General features: G+C 37.5%; 3 protein-coding genes across 4 annotated transcripts in view; 2 read left to right on the top strand and 1 right to left on the bottom strand.

The window, feature by feature from the left end:
• The window catches only part of itga10 (integrin, alpha 10), a 48,847-nt gene extending 43,011 nt beyond the window's left edge, over window positions 1–5,836 (top strand). The window contains exons 28-31 of the mRNA XM_082149968.1: window positions 281–394; window positions 550–645; window positions 4,658–4,771; window positions 4,913–5,836. Of these exons, the coding sequence (XP_082006094.1) occupies window positions 281–394; window positions 550–645; window positions 4,658–4,771; window positions 4,913–4,969 (381 nt within the window). The 3' untranslated portion in view covers window positions 4,970–5,836. The remainder of the gene's footprint in view (window positions 1–280; window positions 395–549; window positions 646–4,657; window positions 4,772–4,912) is intronic.
• Window positions 5,837–5,978: 142 nt separating this feature from the next.
• Window positions 5,979–17,440, bottom strand: polr3c (polymerase (RNA) III (DNA directed) polypeptide C). Of its 2 annotated transcripts, none has more exons than XM_082149996.1 (15): window positions 17,293–17,440; window positions 15,639–15,785; window positions 15,262–15,526; window positions 13,644–13,844; window positions 11,227–11,309; window positions 11,032–11,133; window positions 10,745–10,837; window positions 10,559–10,639; window positions 10,416–10,467; window positions 9,746–9,806; window positions 9,521–9,671; window positions 6,777–6,878; window positions 6,648–6,697; window positions 6,408–6,557; window positions 5,979–6,304 (listed from the first exon to the last, which is right to left on the bottom strand). In XM_082149996.1, the coding sequence occupies exons 2-15, from the start codon at window positions 15,783–15,785 to the stop codon at window positions 6,223–6,225; spliced, it is 1,620 nt and encodes a 539-aa protein (XP_082006122.1). In that variant the 5' UTR covers window positions 17,293–17,440; the 3' UTR covers window positions 5,979–6,222. The 2 variants fall into 2 exon arrangements, with proteins under 2 accessions (XP_082006122.1, XP_082006121.1); XM_082149995.1 differs by having other exon boundaries at window positions 17,239–17,364.
• A 403-nt stretch (window positions 17,441–17,843) lies between these two features.
• Window positions 17,844–26,593, top strand: rnf115a (ring finger protein 115a). Its single transcript, XM_082150020.1, has 9 exons — window positions 17,844–17,998; window positions 19,049–19,107; window positions 21,804–21,858; window positions 21,996–22,264; window positions 23,212–23,280; window positions 23,592–23,664; window positions 23,753–23,846; window positions 24,104–24,219; window positions 25,607–26,593. The coding sequence occupies exons 1-9, from the start codon at window positions 17,921–17,923 to the stop codon at window positions 25,724–25,726; spliced, it is 933 nt and encodes a 310-aa protein (XP_082006146.1). The 5' UTR covers window positions 17,844–17,920; the 3' UTR covers window positions 25,727–26,593.
• Window positions 26,594–26,648: the final 55 nt, after the last annotated feature.

Here is a 26,648-nt window from a genome sequence, read left to right as displayed (position 1 = left end):
TTACATGGGATGTATACTTTCTTGGTATATGGGATTAAATATTTTCTCTTTTTTTCTTTTAACGGTATGGTATTTTTCATTCATTTATTTATTTGTATCTTATTTTTACTACTACTTTTTATGAATTTTTTTATACTTTCTCTGTAAACATTTCCACAGACCCCCAATTAATTCCTTGCAGACCCTGAATTGAAACCCCTGATCTAAAGCACAATGGCCGTAACCACCATAAGAAGATGCATGAAATGTTCCCTAAAAATAATTTTGTTTTCATTTATAGAATTGCACTTCCTCATGGTGTGTGGAGGTCGTGTGTCACATCCAGCAGCTACTGAAGGGAGAGACAGCCTTGATCCGCATCACCAGGAGAATACACGACAACTTCTTCAGACAGGTGACATCTCTCACACTTACGGTATTCACACACACTTTAGTTATGTGCTGGCAGATGGTTGCAGAGGTCAATAGAAAGACATAACACACAAAATATGCACTGGGATCTGTTTGTGTGTCAGTCTCTAACCTATAACTCCTGTGTGCTTCTGGCAGGCCAAGTTTAAAGCAGTAACAATTGTGGGCTCTTACCAGCTGTCTGCTCGGGAGTCCAATCTGATTACAATGGGAAATGCTGCCCTCGTGAGGGAGGTGAGAGAACTGACGGGACATAAACACAAATCATTCACTAAAAAAAAAGTGTAGGATTTACATGATTTAATCAACATGAATCAATTAAGTTAAACAAACATAATTATATGTTAACTTATATAACTTTGAGCTTTGAGGGCTGATTCAATGGCCAGGAAACTTTTTTGTAACAACACGCATGACTTCTGGAAGGAAGTGAAAGGCATGACTGCCAGTTAAATGTCACTACCATCCCAGCAAGCAATTTTGCGTTTAAAACACGTACTGTATAATAGCTGTCCAAACACAGCCCAGACGTCTAGGCTAAAACAAGGCAGAATTTGGGCTGTCGGTGAAAATTTTATAAACATCTAAACCATCGCTCAAGAATAGACTAGTCATCAGTTAGATAACAAAGAAATGAAAAGAGTGAAGAAATGAAACCAAACACCTTGTAATCACTGTTTACTTTGCTTACATGATGGAATATCATACATCTCACAAGTTATTTTGGCAAAAACGACATAAACCAAATTTGAGGTTATTTTGGCTAGAAGTGTGTTACTCATAGCTGGACTATATCGGGTCTATAGTTAACCTAAACGGTGAAATGACGGCTATTGCTTGCTGGGATGTGTGGTTGATGGCATGTCAGGTACTGATAATATCTTAGAACTTTGGCGACAACACTACAGTAGTTCCCCTTCGAGGGAACTCGCACTGCGTCGTCGTAGTTCGTTTAATTGTGTTAAGAGTGAGTGCTATACTGTAAGTGAAGTTGACAGCACAGATATAATTCTGTCACTTGAAGTTTTTAAAGCAATTTGCAAATTGTCTAATAATAAAGCTAGTGGGTTGGATGGTGTTGCTGATGAGCATTTCAAGTTTGCAGGTGCGAGGTTGGCTCCACTGCTTTCTATCTGTTTTACTGCTTTTCTTGTACATGGTTTTTTACCCGACTTAATGTCAGCTGTCATGTTAGTTCCTGTGGTCAAAGACAAAACTGGGAAAGTCGGCAGTTCTGACAATTACAGACCATTAGCATTGGCCAGCATAGTGTCTAAAATTATGGAAATAATCCTGCTGGACAGGATCTCAGAATTTGTTAAATCTATGGATAACCAGTTTGGTTTTAAAGCTATGCTGGGCACAGACATGTGTGTACATATGCTTTTAAAGAGATAATTGCTAAATATAATATGACATACAGTATAATGCAACTAAGAGTGTGGTCATGATCTGTAGGACCTAGGAAGACAAGTTTATGAAATTTCCGGACTTCTTTCTGTCAAATGTTGTGCTTGAAGTCACAAGGAAAATCAAGTATCTTGGGCATATCTTCACAGAGGACATGTCTGATGATGAAGACATTTTTAGACAATGTAGAACTTTGTATGCCCAGGCTAATACTCTCGCACGGAAGTTTGGACACTGTACAGACAATGTTAAGATGACTGTTTAAGACATATTGTACATCTCTGTACACGGCCCATCTTTGGACTAACTATAAAAAAGCCAGTCTGCAAAGGCTGCAGGTGGCCTACAATGATGCTTGTCGTGTGCTTTTAAAGCGACCAAGATGGACTAGTGCGAGTGAAATGTTTGTCACAGCTCGAATTAACACTCTACAAGCAACTTTGTGAAAGTTAATGTATAGCTTTATCTGTAGGTTACATTAATCTGAGAATGAAATAATTATGTCACTAACAAATATTGAATTTAGTGCAGTCCGCTACCAGTCCAAGCTGTTGGAGGCACTGGTACAGCTGTCTTTTTAAAATGCCTATTTAAATTGTTGTTTTTTTTCTATTTGGTGTGTGTGTGTGTGTCTTGTATCTATATTGGACCATAAGTCCAGAATAAAGTTGAATTGAATTTAATTGAATTTAATTGAAATAAGTAGTTGACGTAATTTCAACATCACAGAATAAGTCATTTTTAAGTGACCCAAGAAAGTAGTACCAAAGTGATCTTAAATGGCTCCCTGCCAGGATTAATTCAATCAATATCACATATTTTCGTGTCCTGTGACTGAATTTTAAGGCTGCGTCCGAAAGCTTAAAAATTATGCCTTCGGAAGTCGCATTTCAAGGTAGGAAGGCATCAAGGCACATCTGAATCCAATGTTAGCTTCACTTCCTGTCTCTTGATATACCTTCAACTGATCCATTTTTGAAGGCAGCACACAAGTGTCCTTCGCTGCCTTTGATATCCCACAACACTGTGCTTTCCATTCTGTGACAATTGAGCTAAAAAATAAAGATGGCGTCTGAAAGTTGCGGTTGGTTGTTTTTTATGTAAATTCACGGTTTTGACCAACGTTTTCCACTTCTGATGTCATTTCTAACCAGAAATTACTATTGTATTTGCTTAGTTATTACCAAAGCTCGCTCTATTTTGCTGTAGATCATTAAACTGTTACGCTGCCTAAGAAATCTGTCCGAAATCAGTTTCGTGAGAGATCTTTGTGCGCAAATGCTGCCTTCAAAGTCATTGCCTAAAGCGGTTTATTGCCTAAAGCATTGCCTAAAGTTTATGAATGCAGCCGTAAGATTGGACTAGTAAGCACATACTAGCATGCTAAGTGTTCAGTATTAATCATTCCTTGAGCAAAGCAGAAATGGAATTAGTTGTACCAGTCCACATTTAAATGGTTCTAATAATTCCAACAAAATTGCACATTAAAAACTATCAAATCTCCCCCTTTTCTCATCTTGCTAAAAGAAACCCCATAAAATAACACTTTAATTTTCTATATTTTACCCTCCCATTAAGTCCCAAGCAAAGCATGCTGGGAACCAGTTTCAGAAAAATCATCTTTGAGTACTTGATTAATTAATTTAATCTAGTAGATTGCACATTTTAGAGAATTATATTAATCAAAAGCATAGAAATCAAGTTCAGAAGAGAAAAAAAATGTGTTGCATTGATCACAAGCAAGCAATATGATTGAGTAAATTGGACAATATGTGTTTTCCTGTTTTTTCAGCATTTGCAGTATAAGGGGGTCCAAAAGTGCGAGACCACTCGTGAAATGTTTCCGTTTTACTTTTTTTCCATCACAAATTACACTGCAAGCATGACAATTTAAGTCAAAAGTTTAATTTAAAACAATTCACGATCACAAATTTACATATTTGATCAGTGACCTAATTTAAATTTTTTAAATACTACAACTTTATTTCCAGGTTTAAATTACATTTTGAATATAAGATTTTAACCTTTTAGAAGCCCACTGTACATAAAATCATGTAATAGAGAGCCTAAGTCCCTCCCCTTCCGGTGGACCACCATGGGACCTTATTTCGGAAAAATATTGTATGGTAGTCAATGGCGAGAGACAACAAATATTTTGATCTCGTTTGAATTGTGCCCTAGAATTACACATATGATGTTTGTCAATTTAAAAGATACATTTTAAAGTCAAGAAAGTTTGATGTAAAACTGATGTAAGACTGTGAAAATACGTAATTACAAAGACTACAAACCCAAAAGGCGCACATGTGACGTCATACCTTTTCTCTCAATGAATGAAGTAACTTTACTGAAGTCTGTCATTTTTTCTATAGTCTTACGTTATAAGACTTAAGTTATAATCGTAACGTTACGCTGTCATGCCTGAGTGTTTTGTACCAGACTGCACACATACGTACATAGTACTAGACGAGAGATGTAGTTCATTGAGCGATTTTCACATAAAACTAAATGTTACTCTTCTGTTTTATGACAAACTGCGACTTTCTTGACTTTCATAATTATCTTTTAAATTGACAAACATCATATGTGTAATTCAGGGCACAGTTCAGACAGAATAAAAAGATAAGTTGTCTCTCGCCATTAACTACCATACATATTTTTTCCGAAATAAGGTCCCATGAGCCGGAAGCGGAGGGACTTAGGCTCTCTATTTCTATAGTATTAGTTGTTTTTTCAACCTGCCAAAAAAAAAATTTATAATAATGAAATCCTTACCTACAACTCCACTAACATGCACCTGTAAACTCTCTCGCTGTCTCTGTATCTGTGTGTATAGACAGTTTTGGAAGTGCTGAAGGGGCGTTCGATCCCGATTTCTCTCTGGATTCTGATTGGCAGCATCATTGGAGGACTGCTGCTTCTTGCACTCTTAGTATTCATTCTTTGGAAGGTACGGAACACAACAGCTTTACACATAAACAGGTGTACAGCAGAGTGAATTAGTACTCAAAACACTGAAAAAACACTTTATATATATACTAAATACTAGCACTTTGCAGTCTTAACCAACGTGTCGAATGTTTCTTCACAGATGGGGTTTTTCACAAGGAAACAGAGGAAGGACGAGGATGAGAACGATGACAACTGACACTGCAGCACAGATTGAACAGAGTTTCCTTTACATGAAGGAAATATGCCTTTTGCAGCCATTACTTCCCCTTTGAGACATGACACTTCTGCTCTAGGACCACAAACCATCCATTATCAGGTCCAGCTGGAATCTAGACTTCTTTTTGTGCGCTGAGTTTGGGGGGAAATCTGCAGAATGGATTTAAACCGGATAAAATATTTTACACGGAACTGAGAGCACTAAACAAATGTGCCAAAATAATAAATAAACACGCAAAGGGGTGCAGGATGCGTAAAACTTGATGAATGAAGGTTCTTGCGGTTCAGTCGAGTCTATTATTCACTTTCACGCCCTGCCGGGTCATAGGGTCTCACACCTAATATTTTATTTGGATTCTATTGAGGCAAAAACAACACATGAATCCCAGCATATCGCAAAAGAGAAAAAAGAAGGTTATCTGGGAGATTCTCTGGCTTCACAGAGACAGATCATTTACAACTGCATTGCATTGATGGACCGGAAAACAAGCAAATGCACTATTTGTAAAAAATAATTAAATATGTATTTAAGTTGAAAACATATGGTTTAATACCAAGGTCATTGATTTTGCCAAGTAAGACATGTTCCTGGATCAACATATTTAGTTGATCCTGGAACAACATTTCTGTCCAAAAATGTCCTATCCCTACCCATTAATTATTCCTAAAATCAGAGGGAAATGACAGGTGAATGACACTGATATAGAAGCACCTAACCCTGGTTGTAAGCCTAAACTTGACATAAATTGTAAACTTGTCCCTCAAATCTGATCGGTTGATTGGAATGTAGTTCCAGGATCAACAAAGACATTGATCCAGGAACATGTTGTACTTGGTGAAATCGCGTTCACCATAATACCAAATTATCAGTTTATTTAATTTTTGTTTCCTTAACAGAAAATCACAATGTTTCAGTCAGCATGGCCAATGCACAGGTTTGAAAATTGTTTTTCATTTTTTGACAAATTATTAAATAAAAATTTGTAAACTGTTATAAAAAGAATTCCATCTTTATTTTTCCCCGTTGAAAACAGAAATAAAAATGCATTCACAGCTCCACAAAACACACACACTGTTAAATACAAATCAGTCCTTGTTGCAAATGAAACATCTGTTTGAAAATAGCATGAATCTCAAAATAATAACTCCATCGACTCTTATTTATCCACCTCTTTTCACACAAAAATAGACCAGTATGTCTTCTTGAACTAGCCTACAGTTGTAAAATAACTGTCAACGAGAGGCCTGTGTAGAGGTAATGTAGGATTCCAGAAGAAACATGGTCTCATCCACCTGGTTTTCACTGGAATCCAACCTGCCCCCATGAGCACAGAGAGAAGAAAGGAGATTAATGATTGGCTGAACATGAATCACATGACTTTTATCCATGTGTAGAGAGCAACTGGTCTGTGTAGTACTTGTTAATGTGGTGTCGCAGGGACTCGAGCTGCTGTTTTTCTGGAGCTGTGATCATCTCCTCCACCTCCGTCAGTTGTGTCGTCTCCGCCCCTGTGGCCTGCAAGGATGCCAGGATGGCCTCAATTCGCTGAGACTTTTCCAAAAGTCGCCTGTCAAAAACAACAAACGGATTAATGACAATCAAAGACGACGACTACTAAGATGAAATGTTTCGTATTGTCAAAAAGGGAGGGACTTGCTTGTTCTCTTTGGTCTCGTACAGCCGCCTCTCGATCAGGTTCCCAACTGTCTGTATGGTGTCCACATACAAATATATATCAAAACATTATAAAAAGCATTTAAAAAGGATGCTCATGTGAGCTCTGTACCTTGTAGCAGTGTTGCAGCAGCAGTCTGGCGGTGGGCAGCTGATTAACGGTGTACAGGTAGAAGGTGCGAGAAGGGGCGTGGTCTGGCGTTTTTGGAATTTCCTTCAAAGACAATACACAAAGAGTGATATGAAGCCTGATCATGATAAAAAGAGACCCCGTTTACACTTGGTACTAACATCCATTTCAGATGGTCCAATCACAAGTGGACAGTGCTTTAAGAGTGGTAAATAGTGTCCAAAATGTTTTGTGATCACTCAACTTTTGGGGGTAGTCAAAACATGAATAAATCGCATCGTAGTGTAAATGCAAATTCATCCTGAAGCAACCCAGACAAGAGCCAAGGACCGCCTACTCACCCGTCAATCATCAACTGTGCTAAAACAAGGTGGTTACATGAAGCTTTAAATTAAAACAACCATCCATTCACATATCTTTTTATTAAATCCAATCGACCATTGACTTTTTTTATTTATTACATTTTGTATTAGTGGTGTCAATAATTATGACATTTTTTATTAAAAGTATATTTGTTAGAAACAGTCGCTGTGTTCAAATATGTCTATTTTCCTACTGCATGGTATGTAAACAAAAGTACGCCAAAAGAGTAGTATGTCAAAGAATATTCGAGGAACAGACGGTGAAAAGTACCCAGAGGACCTACTACTTCCGCCGAGATTCTGAAGTGTGTGTTCGATGGACACTTTACTATCCCATGATGAGGCAACAGGAGAACAGTTATTATTAGCAGGTAAACGATGCAACTGACAAAGAGTACGGCACATGACAAAGCCAACAGATTACTTTCATACTGCCTACATTGCAGAAATAAGCTATTTCCTGTGAACTTATGAGACTTTCGGTTCAATATCCGCTATAGCTAAACTATAAGCATACAAAGAGCAGTACATGGTAAAACTATATGTGCCACAAACCAGTCTGTTTATGATTACAATCATTTGAATTAAAATAATACCAGTTTGCAACAAGTAGCATAACGGACTGTTTTTGTACAACTAAAATAACTGGAAGCAGCTGATACCGGAAGCCTTGAACATTTGAGGTGAAAATGGCCGCCTCTGCTCTTCTGTTAAAAATAAGGTTAATAGAACACACTTTTTTAATGGTCGTAAAATAAGTCTGTCATCAAATGTAGTACTTCATGATCTTTTGACATGAGATCACAGCCATAGCAAACCACAACGATCCAATCGATTCCCAACTGACAAAAACAAGTCCTGCCCTACATTTTTTCTTGTTCGAGAAGCCACTTCACTCGGATATACGTAGTGTTGTTTTTGGCAGCCTGTTTTAATTTTAGTTTTAGTCTAGTCTTTGTGTCAAGCTGTCGTTTTAGTTTTTATTAGTTTTAGTCACGTTCATACTCTTTTTAGTCTAGTCAAGTTTTAGTCAACGAAAACTGATGACATTTTAGTCTAGTTTTAGTCGACGAAAACTGATGACATTTTAGTCTAGTTTTAGTCAATGAAAATTGTATTTTAGTCTCTTTTTAGTAATGCAATTCTATTTAACCCAGTCAATATAGAATTTCAAACAATGTTATCTTATTTAGTATATTTAGGGCTGTGACGGTGGCAGTTTTTTTAACACCGCGGTGGTAATGGACCAACTACCGGCGGTGGTGGGGTTATTTAAAAACAAAAAAACAAAACAAAAACTCGTTTTATATTTCCACACAAAGACGCGTGATATAGCCTACCACTCTGCTCTCTGAGAGGGATGTGGGACACGAGCAGGAAAGAGACCATCGATCTCTTTAAATGATAACTTCGTGTTTTCTACTTGATGTAAATTGGTCTGAAGAGCGAATTTTATCCTTCACAAGGGCGAAATATTTAGGCTATGTTTGAGATTGCGCTGCCAGAGAAAGTGAAACTAAAAATCACCCGCGCGTGTGGAACGCGCTTTACAACTAAACTTGACGCGCCTTACCATGTCTAATATAACAAGCACAAACTGTGTTAAAAATAATTTGACATGCAAGTACAAATGTTGGCTATCTGTCCTACAGCGTTTTTCTACTTTACCACAGTAAATAATACGAATATAATAGGCCTAATTAAAAGCGAACCAATGAAGAAACGTAACCAGAGACGCTGCCAATAACGCACATAACAGCTGTCACAAAGAACCGGCAAAAGTAATGATTATGAATGTGTCAAATATATCAATGAGACATTTTAATAGAATAACTATGGAGTAATATTGTTAAATTCGCTGATAATCGGGTGACCAGATCGCAAACCAGAATTTAAACCCGACAAAGCTATGGGTGCACGCACAAGTCTCTCATTCGTCGTGACGTTATAACATTTCGTCTCGTCTCGTTTTGGTCAACGAAAATGAAGAGACATTTTAGCATAGTTTTTATTTTGTAAACCACATTTAGTCTCGTTTTTATTCGTCAACGATATTGCATTATACATGTATTTTAGTCATCGTCACATGACCAGCATTTACGTCTCGTCTCGTCTCGTTTTCGTCAGGTCATAACGGTTCGTTGACGACAATATTTCGTCATAATTTTCGTTGACGAAAGCAACACTAGATATACGCCACAATGCGGAAGAAAAACTATCGCAACTTCCGTTTCATGCTGACTTTAATACCAGGTGTAAACTGAGTCAGAAGGACAAGCAGACATAGAACAAGAACAATGAAACAGAATTTTTGAGTGATTGAGAGATGTATATATATATACACAAGACCTGTGAGTGTGTTACCTGTAGCTGGACCAAGTTCTCGGATAGGAGTGTGTACAGCATGTCTTTGGCCTCTTTGGCTGGAATCATGGCAAAATCCTCCACCTGCTTCTGTTCTAGGTGTCTTTTCCGCAGTAACAGACGAAAGATGCGTGCTGAACGGGAACCAAACCTGGCGTAAAGCAAAGGATCTAAGAACAAAACCAAAAGAAGATTTCAGCCAGCTAAAACACTGAGTCTACTAACCTCTCTTGGACCACAGACTCCAGGGTAGCTCTGGCCAGGTTAGCCAGTGCACGGTGTAGATCTGACCACAGGGTCAAGGGTCAACCAATCCATTACAAGATTTCTACTATTTTGTTATAAGATTATTAGATATATACCATTCAAAAGTTTGGGGTTTGTTAATATTTTTTCAAATGTCTCCGTTGCTCACCAAGGCTCCATTTATTTGATAAAAATAACAGTACAAACATTAATTTTGTGAAATATTATTACAATTTCGATTAACTGTTTTTTGTTTTAATATATTTTAAAATTTAATTTATTCCTAAATTGGTTGAACTGAATTTTCATCATCATTACCCTAGTCTTCAGTGCCACATGATCCTTCAGAAATCATTAATATGCTGATTTGCTGCTCAAGAAACATTTCAGATTATTATCAATGTTAAAAACAGTTGTGCTGCTTAATATTTTTGCAGAAACTGATACATTACTTTCAGGATTCTTTGATAAACAAAGTTAAAGAGAACAGTCTTTACTGTCACTTTTGATTAATTGAATGTGTCCTTGCTGGGTAAAAGTATACATTTCTTACTGACCCCACACGTTTGAATGATAGAGTACATAATAAATAAATAAATAAATTATAATACAAATGATTTGCAGTTAGACATGGGACATGGGGGGATACTGACGACGAACATTCCTCCTCCACTGTCACCTGTCTTCCCCACAAATTCCATCTAGGAGAAAAAGCAAAGATATTGAAGTAATTTAATCCTTGGATAAATAGCAAATATAAAGTAGTGTGTATTTGTGTATGCATTGCTTTACCGGATCGTCAACCAGGAGAGTGAGGTATTGGTCTAAAATTGGCCTGGCGATGTTGTAATTGGATGGAAGAGCTCGGAAAATCTGATGAGAAACAATAAGGCTTGATCACACTTCATGACAGTCTGATTCAGTTTTCTCAGTAAGGGCTGTAAGAAAACAAAAATGAGCCTGTTCATCCATTATTACCTCGTTTGCTGAAAGAGCTTGTGTGAAAGCAGCGTTAGCCGGCGTTGTTACTTCACTCATCCGTAACATGGTTCTAACTATCTCACTGCTAGTCTACAGGGGAGAGAGAGAAAGAAATTTAGCCGATAAAGACCTACATTCTACCGACTTATTATTTCCCTTGAGGAGAAAGCCTAAATGTGAGAATCCAGAACGTTCTGTCTCAGATTCACAAGTGAAAGAATATTCAGTCCACAGCCTAATTATATCTCACAGCACACCTTAGATTATATGATGTTTATAGTCACCTGATCAAGTTTACAGGAAACAGCATTAATGATGGCCTGATCCCTGAAGTGCAAGTGAAAGCGTTCAAAATTCACCTGCCAAAAGATCCCTTCGTCCCCACACTGGAGAAAGAGAGATAAAAACAGATGTAAAAGACATGAAAAACTCAACTAATGAAAATGTCATGCGTGATGTCACCATCTCGATCGTAACACCTCATTGTTGTCTGTTTTGGCTTTCTTTGCTGCACGCAGGTCAGCTTCACCATCTTCACTTGAACGTCTGCGTTTTCCTTTACCTGGATGAACACACAATTTAACTGCTTAAATTGTAGTCTCAATGTGTTTAAATATTTATATAGAAAATATAATCTAGCAATATGCCATTTGGTACCCCCCAAAAAATGTGCTTCAAGGTTCTTGCAGGTTTCAGCAAGTCAAATTTAAGACCTTTTTAAGACATTTTAAGACCATAAAGATTGAAATTTAAGACCTTGCATTAACCAGCAAATAACAAATAAAATTTGCATCAATATGCACTTTTTGTTTACATAAACATTAAAATAATAACATTAAAAATGATGGCCAGATTTTAAAAGTGTCTTGCAACATGTTATCTACTAACATGTAACGTTACAAGTTCACATAAAGTTTTGACAAAAAAAAAAGGGTTTTATAAAAAGATAAACCTCACATATTTCAGACTTTAAATAATTTTTTATAAAAAGAATGAGTCAAAAAATATAAATTACTGACATTTACAATGCACATTAGCTTATCTTTTATTATTAATAGTAAAATTCGGTCCGATTTTCCCGTGGCGTCTGTCGTTGCTATGCAACCATGCACTGCGCTCTCCACAACAACAAAGTTTTAGTGACTAATGGATTTCCACCACCGATAAACGCTTGCTGTAGCTCTGCTACGAGATTTATTTACGGAGAAGAGAAAAACACCTGTAGTGTTTGGGTGCACCCCCATCCTTCATGGTGACTGAGCTTTCAATGTTGTTACGGTCCAGGGTGAAGCTGACTGGTTGGTTCTTGTTCTTGAAAAAAAGTTGAAAACGGCCGCATCGCGAGCGCGCTTGCCGCACGCCTAACGTTACATTTGAAATAACGAACTTGAGCGCACAAAACTTGAGCGCATCTGAAGTAAGGCGAGTGATCAGCACGAACACAAATCCTCTTATCTCGCTGAAATCTTGACGGATTTACAAACGGTTTGGTTTCTTACAAACTTTATTAACGTGGCTATAATTCCGAATGCTTGAACATGTATGTTATAATTATTCATATGTATGCAGTGTCAATAACTACATCTCTGACGTTTATAACAAACCAAAACGTTTGAAAATCGGTAGAAAATTTAGCATGTTATGGCTATTTAAAAGTACATGCACCATTAAAACACAATGTTACAAGTGAGCGAGCTCCCTGTGGCAAGATGGCCGCCGTGTGCGGACGTCGACCTCCATTGGCCAGCAGCGAGGACGAGACATCTAGCCTTTATTATATGATATGTGTTGGAGACCCCTGCTCTAGAGCTCCACTTTGTAGACTACGACTCCATACTTTTTTTGCTACTTTGTAATAACTTTCTGCGGCCCGCGTTTCTGGAAATGAACGAGGGTAAAACCTTTTTTAGACCTCGGATGAAAATCTGGCCGTTTTTAAGACGTTTTAAGGCCTTAAATTTAAAGTTCAGAATTTTAGACTTTTTAAGACCCCGCGGGAACCCTGTGCTTGTATTTTCCAATAAACAATACAATTATTATAAAATTATAATTTAACTTAACTTAAATAAATTACTGAAGCAAGTAAAATTGCGTCTTTAATGTAATTTACATCACAGTTAGATGATCTCAGAAGTCAGGGCTCGGGAGTTTATCACACTGACAGAGCATCTATTTACATTCTAACCTTTTACCAGATTTCGCTTCTCTGTTTGCGATCAGATGATTTTAAGCTTCTAAACTCTGGAAAAGTTTTCAGTTCAATGATCCAGTAGGTGAATTCATTCAAACAATCAGTCCAAAATAGCACTAATGTAAAGAAAACCAGGCTGATTACATCAGAGATGACAGAGAGAGTTTCTCGGCAAGATAAAGCAAACCAGCTAGTAAACTTTTGTTGGATGAGGATTACAAACAAGTTAAAGACGATTGCGGTGATCTCAATGTGGTCCTATTTGGATTTGAAACCTGACTTGTCCAAAATGTAAACAAGCTCTTTGCTTGCACTGTACACATACTATATAGGCTACACTGTTAATTCTGAAAAAATAAATAATAATTCTGAAATGTTTTTGCTTCATGAGTGGTTTGAATTGGACTCCTTATATCATTTGGTAATATGGTGCCCTTTTGAAGTCTCCAAGTCTCCTTTTTTGGAAAGACACCTACATTTACATTGAAAAACAGTGTAAATACATACAGTTTTTATACATACATACAGTATATATATATATACATACATACAGTATATATATACATACATACAGTATATATATATACATACATACAACCTTTATTGGATTAGCTAAACTTTTGACTGGCATTGTATACACCATATGGGTTGACCACTAAAAAGTTTTTTTAGTATGTGATTAGTGTTTTGACAGCAGTAACTGACCGGTGAGATTGATATAGGGTACTCTGTAGCAGTCTGGGTGGTTCTCTGGTTCAGAGGGTGTCACAGCTGGAGGAGGAGGGTCAACCGCTTCTGAGTTTGATGGTCCTGCTAAGGCCACAGGAGGACAACGCTGAAGGAAATGAGTCTCCACCAACTGGGAGAATGCAGAAACAACCTCACTGTAGTCCATACTCTGACCCTCTGGTACAAAAAAAAAAGTTTAAATAGGTAAGTTTCAAATGGAAATCAAGACACAAGAAGTTGGGTTGAGCATGAAACATATTTCAGATGCTATTTTAATTAAACCTTTTTACTATATTCGTCTGGTTATTATTATTATATTGAATGTTAGAGTACAATTATTTAAAAGTAACATGTTAATTAAATGTCAATTTAAAAATGCACTTAATAATGGAATAAGAAGCACTAGTATAGGTGTCCATGTTTAATAAATGGTGCTCTAAGCGATGTCACACGTTTTTTAGGCTGAAACATTTGTTGTCACATACAGCAAACATCTCCTCACTATCCGCTAGCTGCCTGTCCCCTGAACACACTGTAAAAAAACGCTGTCTCTGCAGACAGCCCAGGCTCCACAAACGGCAAGAAAAACAAACTGGGCCAACCTGGACCACGAAACATAAACAGTGTTTCAGCCAATAACCGACAAGAATGATTTGAGGGTGGGGGTTGGGGGGTTAGAGCACGTGCACATGAAGGGGGGTGTGGGGAGTGGAGGAGAGAGAAGCATGAAGAGGGAAGTTAGCTAGAGGAGAGATGTCCAAGACAACAACAACGACTAACATTAGAATAATATTCTCTTGAATTTTGATATGGCCGACACACGACCAAAGAAACGACGTTCCGATGAACAAATAGCAAAGAAGAGGGAAAAGGAGAAGGAACACGCAAAGTCCCGAATTTACATCAGAAAAGCCTGTTTCAGGAAGCAGGGAAGGGAGGGGGAGGGGACGGGATGAGGAGGAGGGAGGGTCGAGCTAGCCTCCGTTTTGTTTGACAATACTTCGAACGTCAACAAGAAGTGACGTCACCCAACATCGCTTAAAGCACCTTTAATAAACATCCAACATTTTTGAAACAACAAAAAGACATTTACATTTTTGTTTAATGGCATCTTTTTACTAAGCACTATGAATGAATGCCAGTCTCTATTAAACAGATTGTTTTCCTCAATTTTAGCCATTAATTATAGCCATTCAACATTACAGTATTATTGAAAGCTATTAATTTTATCATTAAATAGGCTTAAAAATATATAACAACTTTTAATTTAACTGAACTTAAAACAAACTTCACATAAAGCCATTGTAATTAATGTCACATTTAGCTATGGTTCAACGCTAGTGTTCAACGCTAATGTTTTTTCTACTGGCCCAGTCGGGCCGGTTCACATTTTTACCTGCCCTTCTAAAATGCACTAAAAAGTTAGTTTTCTTTGTTTTTTTACCCATGCAACCTTCATGCATGAAAGACTTCAAAGACCTTTGAGTTTACATATACTGTAAACCAAAATATTTACAAAAAAAGGTCCATTTTTTTCCAAATCCTGTTTTGTTTACATCTATGAATCAGCCCTTCAGTCTGCTTGTGTTCTTACCTGGCATATTGTGAGTCAGCCTGTCTGCTACAGTCTTGACTGTGCTGCTCATAGTCATCTGGCCTCTCTGCAGTATCTCCTCAACAATGAGCTCGCCTGTGTCCCCATAAAGACTCTTGGCAGTGTAGATGTAGCGTGGATAACGAAGCATGTGTATGATGCGCTCACAGCTGATGCGATATTCCACAGGTCCCGCTGGACCACGACGCCCTGCACCAAATGTACACATCCCATGCTGCACCAGCACACACAGAGATTTCTTGACCTAGCAGGAGGAGTGTGTGTCAAAAAGGGAAAATGAAGATAGAGAGAATGCGAAAAAGACAGTGAAGAATGGTATGTGGTGATAACAGAGACACGCAAGAACAAGACATTACCAGGTCAAGAGCAAGTTTGGTCTCATGAGCAAGAGCTCGCAAGTTCAGAACTCCACTGCGGATGAGATGAGTGCCCACTTTCTCCACCACATCTCCAAAGTGCTCCTGCAGTAGCAGCCCACACAAACGCACCTCCTGTGTTGTCATCTTCAGGAAAGAGAGGAACAACCAAATCACTAAACAAACCGCTGACAGAATAATGTATGTGTGATGTATGGTTTTATGAACATTTGAAACTGAATTTAGCTGGACTTGACAATAGAGTAGAACTGTAAGCTCAAATGGAGTTATGAGGTTTTTTGACCAGCGAAAGTCGAACATGTGTTGTATCTGTCAATAGAGATTTCCACCCTGAGAGCAACAATATAGCTTTCAAGACAGATATACATAAGCTCTGAAGTAGTTAATCTGAATCTGATAACCGGTCGCTTTAAAACGTTCCCATGCAAGCGCTCTTTGTAGAGCATCAAAGGTTTCTATTTACATGTTTTTTATAGCGTTGAGCTTTGCAGCAAATCCCAGACATATCTGTTGAGCGCGTGAACGCAATGGCCAATCAGATCTATTAAGTCAGAATCTGTTCAACAAAGCTCAAAACGCCGGAGGTTTTGTTCAGCATGAGTTGTGCACGCTCGCAAATCCTTTCATTATAACCAACCAAATATAAACAAAATGTCAATAAGAGATCACTGTAGACAGCTTCATTGATTATAACGGGTTTTCGCAAGAGTGCAGCTTTGTGTACATCGCGTTGACCTGAAGTAATTGACATCTTCAGTGATTATAATGGCAGAAATCTTTGCTCGCTTTCTGTATATATGTTTCATGCTGCTAACTAAACATTGCAAAGTTTCTGGATTGACAACCATATTTAGTTTAAATGCGTGATTGATTGCCCGATTGACAGTGAAAGCAATGGACCGAAAAAAACAATCTGATGATACAGTGTGTCAAATGATCTGTGCATTAAGCCTGGGAGTATAAATGCAAAATAATATACCTGTCACTTTTAATCATATGTTTATCAATATCAATGTGTTACTTTGTGGTTCATTTTATAACTAACTTCAAATCAGTCACTCACTGATGAATAATAACACATACCTTGGTTTAGAACAAAATACAATAGTGACTTACAACAGCTATTATAACTACCATAATCCTAATATATATATATATATATGATTGATCTATTCTTACCACTTAATTTTTTTTTTTTTTTTTTTTACAGGTATGTACCACAAACACATGAAAAAAAAATCACATTAACATGTACAGGTAGTCTGACCATAAGTGGACTTTAATTTAATAGACTTGTTAAGTAATGGACTTCACTTAACGTGCTGTCACATCATACCATGTTGTATGCTGTAACGTTAGCTAAAAGCGGCATACTGAAAGCATTAAAAGAGCATCCTGTTCACAATACAGGAATAATCATATTTAAGTTATGAGTGATGCGCATTACAAAAACTAACACATGAACGCTGCGTTCTGTTAGTTGCTTTCTGGCCTTTCTACAATTCATACATCTCACGTAAAGTTAGCCTAACATTGCACAAAAAGACATAGTCATGCACATACACAAAAATGAGCCTACCTCTAAAAAGTATGTAGCTCTACGTTTTTAGAGTTAAGATGAGTTTATTCTCACATGTGTTGTTCAGGCGGTGTGTAATGGTCAGCACCGAGCACTGACGAATTTCCGTAGTATGATCATGTGGCACACAATTGATTTGTGAACAAATCGTTGTTATGAATCGATTCTTTGTAATGATTCAGAAGAACCGAATGTGAATCACTCGACTGTCAAAACTATATTTTGAAAGTAAAACAATTAGATAAATGATAAATTGGGAACATAAGCATAATAATATACAGCAGTGTTTAAAAAAGATTTATTTTGCTAGAAAAATATACATTTATTGAGACACTGTAGGAACACATCAGGCGCGAATACTAGTGATATTTCATCAATATTATGGATGGATTGTTTAATTTAATTTTGTAATAATCATTATTGCAAATAAATCACTCTCTTTATTTTAACTTTTACTTTATTTTAATTGTACATTGTTACTGAAATAAAGCACAGTCTGAGGCTTGTACAAAGCACTGCCTCTGCCTGTGTAACAGTTCATTTAAACGAACCGCCCGAGTGAATCGACTCTGTAAAATGACTCGGACTTCCCAATGCTGATGTCAGAGCGCCTCCCTCTGCAGTGGGCGGACCGACGACCAGCGCTGCTGCTGTTTGGGACACAGACAGTCTCACGGAAAACATGGCGGAGGCTGCGGCGGTCCCTCCGCATCGCTTCTTCTGTCACTGTTGTAAAGGTGAAGTGAGCCCCAAGCTGCCGGTGAGTCCGCGTTGCCTGTAACACACAGTCGGTTCATCTTAGTGGGATTCTGTAGTTCTGTTGTCGGTCTCGCAGGTTTCGCTGTTGTGCTAAAGTTAGCATGTTAGCAGTGTATCAACCTGATGTAGGCGAAGGGCCTGCCATGGCTTGTTGTTTGTATATAAAAACCACAAATGTATGTATTTATCGATGACCAGTATTACTAAATGTAATACTGGTGCTCGTGCACGTAACTTACTCAAGGAGAAAACTAAAGTGTTTTGTCTTCAACACAAATGCTAACGTTACACTCATGTCTTGTGTTTTTGTTGGTATTGTTACAGCTTTCGTTTAAATAATGACTTTTTAATAGATATTAGACTTTAACAAGTGTTCCGTTCATGCTGTTACCGTTTAGAAATGTTTACAAAATATCTTTAAATGTACTCAACACTGAACTCTTATCAAAAGCGAAACTGGAATATTAAATGGTTCTGTTTCTTTTTCACTTAACTTATTTGTAATGTCGCAGATCACAGAACTGTCAATGACTGTTTAATTGCAGCACTTGTCGGTCAGTGTGTCAGTAAGTCAATCCATCATGAGCTGTCCCGATGAGGATGAGTTGTGTGTAATCCCTTGTGTACTGCCCATTTCACTAAGTAAACTTCTTACTGTACTCAGAAGATTAATCATAACTGGTTCTTGCTTAATGTATATGGTGTGAATGAGGCTGAACAGTGTTCGGAGTTGTACTACAAGTCAAGATAAGCAGCCATTGTCCTTCTTTTTTTGGAGACCCACAGGATGAAATGTTTTGACCTCTTCAAATCAGAGAAAAAATAGGGAAGCAACCTCTTGAATCAGCCAGAAATTGTTATGACGTGCATTACAGGGAGTGTCTCTCATTATACAGGACCATTTGCTTTAAAATTCAAATAAATGTGTGTTGTAGTGCTATGCAAATGTGGGTGTCCTCTCAAAACCACAGCTATGCCTTTGTTTATTTACAGTGTTGAGGTCAACAGTGTGATTGTTCTGTATTCTGATTCTGATTTTGCTTGCATTTAGGAGTATATCTGTCCCAGATGTGACTCGGGCTTCATCGAGGAGGTTACAGAAGACTCCAGGTGAGCTTTTCAAGGGCTGCACTTCCTCATTCGTTGTCTCTTATGGCATGTTGTAACTCCTGCACTGCTAGATTACCATGGCGGCTCTTTCAGGGCCTTCTGGTGTATGTAAATAACTCTATTGTGTCACCTGATTCATAGCTCCAGCAAACGGGCCTGAGATCAAAAAGCTGTCAAAATAGGTTCCTATGATATTTATTTTTTTAGTATTGATAAATCAAGCGTATGATCATTCATAGTTTGTGTCACCATGCTGCCAGCAGGACATCAATGAAATGAGTTAATTGCATTTAATTCCAGCTCAGTTTAAGTTTAATTTGTATTAGGCCTATATTGGAATTTATTGGGGAAATGTTTTAGATCAGTGGTTCTCAATCCTGGTCTTAGATTACTGCACATTGTGGATCTCCTTTATTAAGACAATTTATTTATATGATTAGGTCTTTAGTAGACGTGCTGTGTCCGAAATCATGTACTTTTTACAGTGTGCACTAAATATCAGAACCTCTTTAACAATGATTGAAATTCTTTGGAATAGTGTCAAGACATTGCTGGACATACCACATATCTCATGTCGCAATTGTCCACTGACTGTTCTTTTGGTTATGATGTACTAATAGCAACCGTGAAAATAATTTGCTTGAGTTGTATTCAACAAGTAATTTCAAATAACTAAGTACCTACAGCACTTAGGTTAATGAGCCAATCTATTCATTTATTTGAAAATACAATAAAAATGCAATAAAAAAAAAAAGGCAAAAATGCCTACAATAATTTGAATAAACTTATTAAATAGTTTGGTGTAATCTTGTATTATTTCCTAGAAGCAAAAGCAATGAAGATTTTTTTGTTGAAATTATAAATATTTGAAAAACTGAATGAAAGTCATGTGGTGCAACTGATGTGCATGGATAAAACATAAAATAATATCATAGAGCCTGCAGACCCTCATGACTGTGTGTCAAGGTCAAAAGGTCTCTTAAAATATCTGATAATTTGACCATTTTCTTACATGACAACTTAAGGTTAGTTCAAGTTGTGAAATGTCATGTGCTGCAACCCTCCCAAAAACTTAACTTAAGCTAGCTGTGCAATTAAACTATTTTAATGCATGGCTGGGAGGTAAAGAACCACCTGTTGTGAAGTGATTCAAATCGTTTAATGTACTGCTTGCCGTGGATTATCCAGTATATACCATGGTCATTTGACAGCATTGACAACTTAAAGCTGTTGTTGATGTTTACAGTACAATATTTGACCGGAAGGGTAAAAATGACAGTTATTTTTGTCAGTTACAGCTCGTTAGATCTAGCATTCTGTCCGCTCTGAGTAAGACACAGAGATATGGTAGTGCTGTAAGATTACATTTAAATGAATGAATGAATTGTACCGGCATGTATTTGAATGAATTATCAAGGAAGAGAGATGAGATTCCTGTGTGAATTGCCTCTGTGTGTGTGCAGCGTCTCTGTCTAATAACAATGAGGCTGTGAGTTCAATTACTTCAAAAACAACTGTGTTCCCCTCTTTGCTGAGAAATATAATGTAGTGATTCAGTTTTATTTATTAATAAAATCAGTGGTGGGTGTGTGTGTGCATGCGTGCGCGAGTGGCGTGTGTGTGTGCTTCAGTGAAAACCGCACATTAATATAGAACGGAGATTAAACTGAGTGAAACTACCTGTGCATTAAACGGTTTTAATGCACACCTTCCAGCCATTTAGAATCGAAGTATTCAGACAGACCATGGTATAAGTAATAATATTTCTGATTTAATAATTCATGATGCTATTTGCTTAAAAAAATAAGGTGCGCATTTACGTGTTCAAGATGTAAAGACATTTTGTTTTTACTTTTTTTAATGGTTACACCACAAAACATTTTAGGGTCACTCAATTGTAAATTGTAACTTGGAAATTGGATAAAAGTTTTTTTTTAAACCATCTTATGAATACAATAAGTTAATTTCTAAGAACTTGGAACATGAGTTTTAAACTAGATTATACATTTTTTTATTATTCTTTACGTCTTTATCTTGGGCACCCTTATTTGCCAATTGCCATTGACCTTTCACTTGAAAAGAGTCACTCAACTCACAGATCTCTCTTCAGTTTATTATTTTTCAACTTTTCAAATCTGATGGCTCCTTGTGGCATTGGTTGAACACAGTGTCAGCTGATGCAGTAGGTTATTTGGGTATTGTTCATGTTTCACGTTTTATATACTGCTTTTTGCACAGTATGTAGTGGGGATGTACTGGTCAGCTTTTAAAGGCAACATAGATGCCTGTGATATTGTGTCGTTCAGCTGTTAAATATAAATGGTATCTGATGCAGCGATTTAAAAAATTACAGTAATTTAATATTTGATTGGTTACTGGTCATAACTAAAGCTCACAAAAAAATACCAGTTTACTTAGGAGCTGCCTTTATACTAAAATGCTTCTGTCATTGACTGCCTGGGCACTGTGGAATAGCAAAGCAGCTGTCCTAGCTTTCTGACGCAGTCCTCAAATGGGTGAGACATCCAAAATGTGCATTTCGGGATCGATGACTCCCTCACTGTGACAATCAGCTGTGCTGCAGTTTATGTTGCCAAGTTCCATGAAACAATATGTTCAAGCAATATATTTGTAATATATAACAAATATGTTCCCAGTAGCCAGGTCTGACATGAATGTGATTGTTTACTCCTCAGTCTTCTGGACAGTAGCTCAAATAGCCTTGATGACACAGCTTCACAATTTGCTGAGGTATGTGAACCCCTTCCTTCCACAACACCGTCTTCTGTCTTGTGTAGCTGTTGATAAGGAGTTTTTGGATACGTTTGAATGAGGTACATTGTACTGCTCATTCATAACTATCTCTTTCACTCCCTCTTTTTCTGTAGCTATGGCAGCTGTTGTTCGTGGAGAGGCCGTTCAGTCTGGATCTAGAAAGTCCTGACTCTGAGCGGGTCCCTGGAGGGGGCAGTGGGTCTGGGAGTCTCGGAGCCGGACCGTTCGGCGGTTCTGTCCCAGGTGGGCTTAGTGGGACTCTGGGTGGCCCTCTAAGTGTAGCAGAGCACTGGGGTCCTGGTCGTCCTCCTCGTCTGCACACTCAGAGGAGGTACCGATCCAGAGGAAGCAGTCGGCCGGATCGCTCTCCCGCTGTCGAGGGGTAAGTTATATATCTTAGTTTTTCACTTGGTCATGGTCTGTATCCCAAATCTGTGGATGTCTTTTCATTCACTTTAATTTTTTGCAGGTTGCACTTTCATTTATCATAGTTTCTCTTTTGCATTTTGACTATAATTCGAACGGCACGAACAGTCGCCATGCTTAATGAAGACCAAATTATCTCCGATTCAGTGGATAGTGCTGATCTACAAATGCATATTTAGCTGACAGTCAGACAGCAAACATGCTGACAGTTTGCAGATTAAACAATGCATTTTGAGGAATATAGACTCATTTTGTTTGCAAGCATAAATATACCTCTGTGTTTGTATGTATTACAATCAATGTTTTCTCCAATCTATATGTACATGCTTGCAGACAGACACACATTATGCATTTTTAATGCCATGATAATAACACAAACTTAATCATGAACACTAGAAAAAACACTAGTTGAAACAAAATAAATTGCATTTAATTATAATGTATACAATATATATATATATATTTTATAGTTCAAATTTAAATAGTTTTTTAAACATTCATAGTTGGTGTGAATAGGCCATTTGATAGTGTTATTTCTAAATTACAGAATATTTAGATTTCTTCAATAACAAATGAATTCAACTTGGCAAACTGGATATAGGCATAATGATTATCAATAGATCAAAAATATGAGGTCTACCATAATATTACAAATGGTTTATGTCCCATTGAGACTCTTCTTCTCAAGTGCAACATATAAAACTGTTTTGTTCTACAATATATGTAGTGCTATTTAAAAAAAAAAAAGAGTTACTGGTAATATTTACATGTAATGTAAGTGAGTCAGCCGACTGATTATAACGGCTCATTTTTTTATGTCAGTAAAAAATAAAATTAAGGAAGTTGGCAGAATTCCCCAGTACTAATATCAGTTCCTCACTGATGTCTCTGCTCTCCATCTAGAATAGTACAGCAGTTTCTCGCAGGCCTTTTTGCCAATTCAGGAGTACCAGGCTCTCCTCCGCTGTCATGGTAAAGAAAACATTTTCATTCGATATTTATGTAACTAAGTAATTTACAGTTTGTACACACATACTGACAGCAAATTACAGCTATGTATATCACAATGCCCAATTTCAGTTTAAATATGGTAAAGCCGGTCATCTTGGTGTGTGCGTGTGTGTATACATAATTTATTTATTTTTTTTACTTACTTTCTATACAAGTAAATTAGCTTTTAAAGTGGAAGTGTGTATTTTTTTTGTTGTAATGTTTTTTTGTTCTCCAATCTCAGTTTAAATATGGTAAAGCCGGTAATCTTGATGTTTGTGTGTGTGTGTTAGGACGGGCATGCTGCACTCAAACCCCGGGGACTACGCCTGGGGACAGGGAGGTCTGGATGCAGTCATCACACAGGTAGTTGAGCAGGATGATGCGTGTGCATGTTGCCTGATCCGTGCCTCGGTGCAAACAAGCTGATCATCTCTGTGTTTCTCTCACTCAGTTACTGGGTCAGTTTGAGAACACTGGTCCTCCTCCTGCTGAGAAAGAGAAAATTTCCTCCCTCCCCACTGTTATCATCACTCAGGAACACACTGGTTAGTCTCTCCTCTCTCTTCCCTTTTCTTTGAAACTCTTGTCGTTTTTCTCCTCTGGTCTTTGAGGAACACCGTGTCATTTTAGTTATGATTTAAGGCTCACAGACTCGGTGGGGGTCATTGACCTACCAGTATGAGCCTTGTGTGGTGATGAATTATAATTCCTATTTAAGGCAACGCTCCTCTACCGAAATCTCATTATTCTCACCCCCTGCATGCTGTCTCTCCCTCTCTCTCCTTCTCCTTGTCTCTTCTAGACTGCAATATGGAGTGCCCTGTATGTAAGGAAGACTATACGGTCGGTGAGCCGGTCCGGCAGCTGCCCTGCAACCACTTCTTCCATAGTGACTGCATCGTGCCCTGGCTTGAACTGGTGAGAGAAACAATAGAGAGGAAGGAATGGGACAAAAGGGAGAGAATGAGGAAAAGACATAGGAAAACGTTCAGGAAAGAATTTAGATATGAGAATCTTTTGAAGTAGGAAAACAAATGATGTGGTTATGGAAATGTTTCTAGATACCTATTAAGCACAGAGTTTTCTGGAAAGCATTTTATTTTATCTGTGTACAATCATCTGATAAATAGAATGAAAAGAGTTTTAGTAGTGTTGTATTAAGGGACTGGTCTCGACTTGTCTACGGTCTCGACCGCATGTGTACTCGTTCTTGTCTCAGTATCAGACTAAGAGGACTCAGGATTTAATTTCATGACCAGTCAACACCACAAGTGGGGATATTGCTAAATTGCTGGTGCATTGTCTGATGTATTTATTAACATCACTAATGTGATTGGATGTAAAACCTCCTGCTTTAAATGCTATTAATAACAAATCTAATTAAATTTTTTTTGTTACTGCAGTGCTGGGTCATACATTAATGGGGAATTGTCAAAAATGTCACCAAAATTAATACAGATGCCCACAACATTCAAAATATGATTGCAAAACATGTACTTCTAACTTTTTAATTATAACATAGGCTTATGATATAATCAAGCAATATCACAAGAGCAAAAGAGCTGTTTCACGAAAATGAGCACGATTGTAAACGTGCTAAACAAGAACCAACCATTCTAATGGGAACTGGGATACCTTTTTTTAGGATTCTTTGAGGAATAGATGGTTCAAAAGCACAGCTTTTTATTTGAAATAGTAAAGACATTTATTTAATGTGACCTTGTGGTGTAAAAGGACTGTGTAGTATGATGTAGTAAAAAAGTATTTTATTATTATTTAAAAAGGCATTCAATTTAAACTTTTGAATGGGAGTGTAAGTGTGATATTAAAAAAAGACAGCGTTGTTTGTTTAACTAAATGATTGGCTTATATGTTGTTATTGTTCTAAACCCAATGCAATTTAAGTAAATATTATCTGGAAAATATTAACTTTTGTATTAAGTTGACTGGTGGTGTAAGTGTGTTCCTGATGCAAATGTTGTTCGAAGAGGTAGACAGAAAAATGATGCTAATATTACGTTTTAGCCAATTGTGAAATTAAATTGTAGGATAATCCTTTGTGGATAATACAATCCCAGAATGCATTGTTTTGAGTTCACGGATACCAAGATAGTGGACAGAGTTGTGGGTTAAAAGTAATTATATTTTGTTCAGAAGTGGAACGTGTATTTTTTTTTGGTGCTTATTAGATCCAATCTAACGTCAGACTCTGTTGTAATAAAGTTTTAAGTCACTTGAGAGGGTCCAGTTTAAGGTTATTACAAACATTCACTGACTTACCCTTCTGTCTTCTTCCTCCCTGAAGCACGACACGTGTCCTGTGTGCAGGAAGAGCCTGAATGGGGATGAAAGCGGCACTCAGTCCTCGTCAGAGCCTTCCTCCTTAAACACTGATCCTCGCACACCGGAGAGATGGTCCTTCTGAAACACACACACACGTCCGCCCGTCTCATCCGAGCTCTGTCTTAACCCAAGCTTGTTTGTCTGTCTTTCCTTTTTGTCAATACTTTGTGTTCATCCTACCATGATGGTATATTTTTACTATGGTTTATTTACTTATTTTCTCTAACACAGTCCTTCTTAGTTGTGTCTATGCCAATGTATCTATATCTTTCCCATATTTTCAGACGTCTTTGATTCCTTCCACAGTTTTCGGCAAAGTATTTCCTTTAGTTTATCCATTCTTATTCCTACCCCGGGTGAACAAACAAACATTGCAGGATGAGGGTAGGGTCGGGCACATATTGTTGCTTCAGCAGCACAACTCCCAACCCACATTTAGATCGTACAGTGTTTGGTTTCCCAGAGACGAGCTGTACTCCCCAGATAGCGCCTCTTACCGTTCAATGTGAATTCTCTTTGGGATGGGGTGGTGTGTCTTTGCGGTTTATAAACGTCGCTTTACGTCCACAGGCCTTTCGTTGTTCTTGCATCCTTTTTTTTTTTTCCTCCACTTGTCCAGGGGATCATGAAGTTTTGTCTCTCCCCTCCATCTCTGGTGTGTATATATCACAAACCCATCAATGTCATTCAGTTTAATTTGATTTAGTTCTTTTCACTCTCATTTCTATTACAGTTTTTTTCTAATGTAAATAATTTTAGTTGGAAAACTCATTTAAGGAAGACAAAAAACCATTGATGATGAAAATGACAATGAATCGCTAAATATTAAAGTATATAAATATATATTATATGATGTGTATGACCACGATGTATTAATAAAAAAACTGAATAAAAAACTGGAAACATGTTGATCTTGCTATGACACAGGCAAACAACAAAAGCATTCAGACCTCCATATTGATTTTTTTTTTTTTTACATGTGTATTCTCAGAAAAAAAGGGTGA

This window comes from Leuciscus leuciscus (assembly GCF_965113295.1).
Source record: "Leuciscus leuciscus genome assembly, chromosome: 20".
In the NCBI taxonomy this organism is placed as follows: domain Eukaryota; kingdom Metazoa; phylum Chordata; class Actinopteri; order Cypriniformes; family Leuciscidae; genus Leuciscus; species Leuciscus leuciscus.
The sequence above is the reverse complement of the archived record's forward strand: the minus strand, read 5'-3'. Positions and strand labels throughout refer to the sequence as shown.

Bases quoted from the DNA above. Each gene is read 5' to 3' on its own strand.
- polr3c (XM_082149996.1), bottom strand. From the start codon at position 15,785: ATGACAACACAGGAGGTGCGTTTGTGTGGGCTGCTACTGCAGGAGCAC. The intron at 10,838-11,031 runs GTGACTATAAAC...TCTCCCCTGTAG, and splicing joins TTTCCTGTAAACTTGATCAG to ACTAGCAGTGAGATAGTTAG. The intron at 10,468-10,558 runs GTAAAGCAATGC...TTTTTCTCCTAG, and splicing joins CTCTCCTGGTTGACGATCCG to ATGGAATTTGTGGGGAAGAC.
- rnf115a (XM_082150020.1), top strand. From the start codon at position 17,921: ATGGCGGAGGCTGCGGCGGTCCCTCCGCATCGCTTCTTCTGTCACTGT. The intron at 19,108-21,803 runs GTGAGCTTTTCA...TTTACTCCTCAG, and splicing joins GAGGTTACAGAAGACTCCAG to TCTTCTGGACAGTAGCTCAA. The intron at 23,665-23,752 runs GTAGTTGAGCAG...TCTCTCACTCAG, and splicing joins TGGATGCAGTCATCACACAG to TTACTGGGTCAGTTTGAGAA.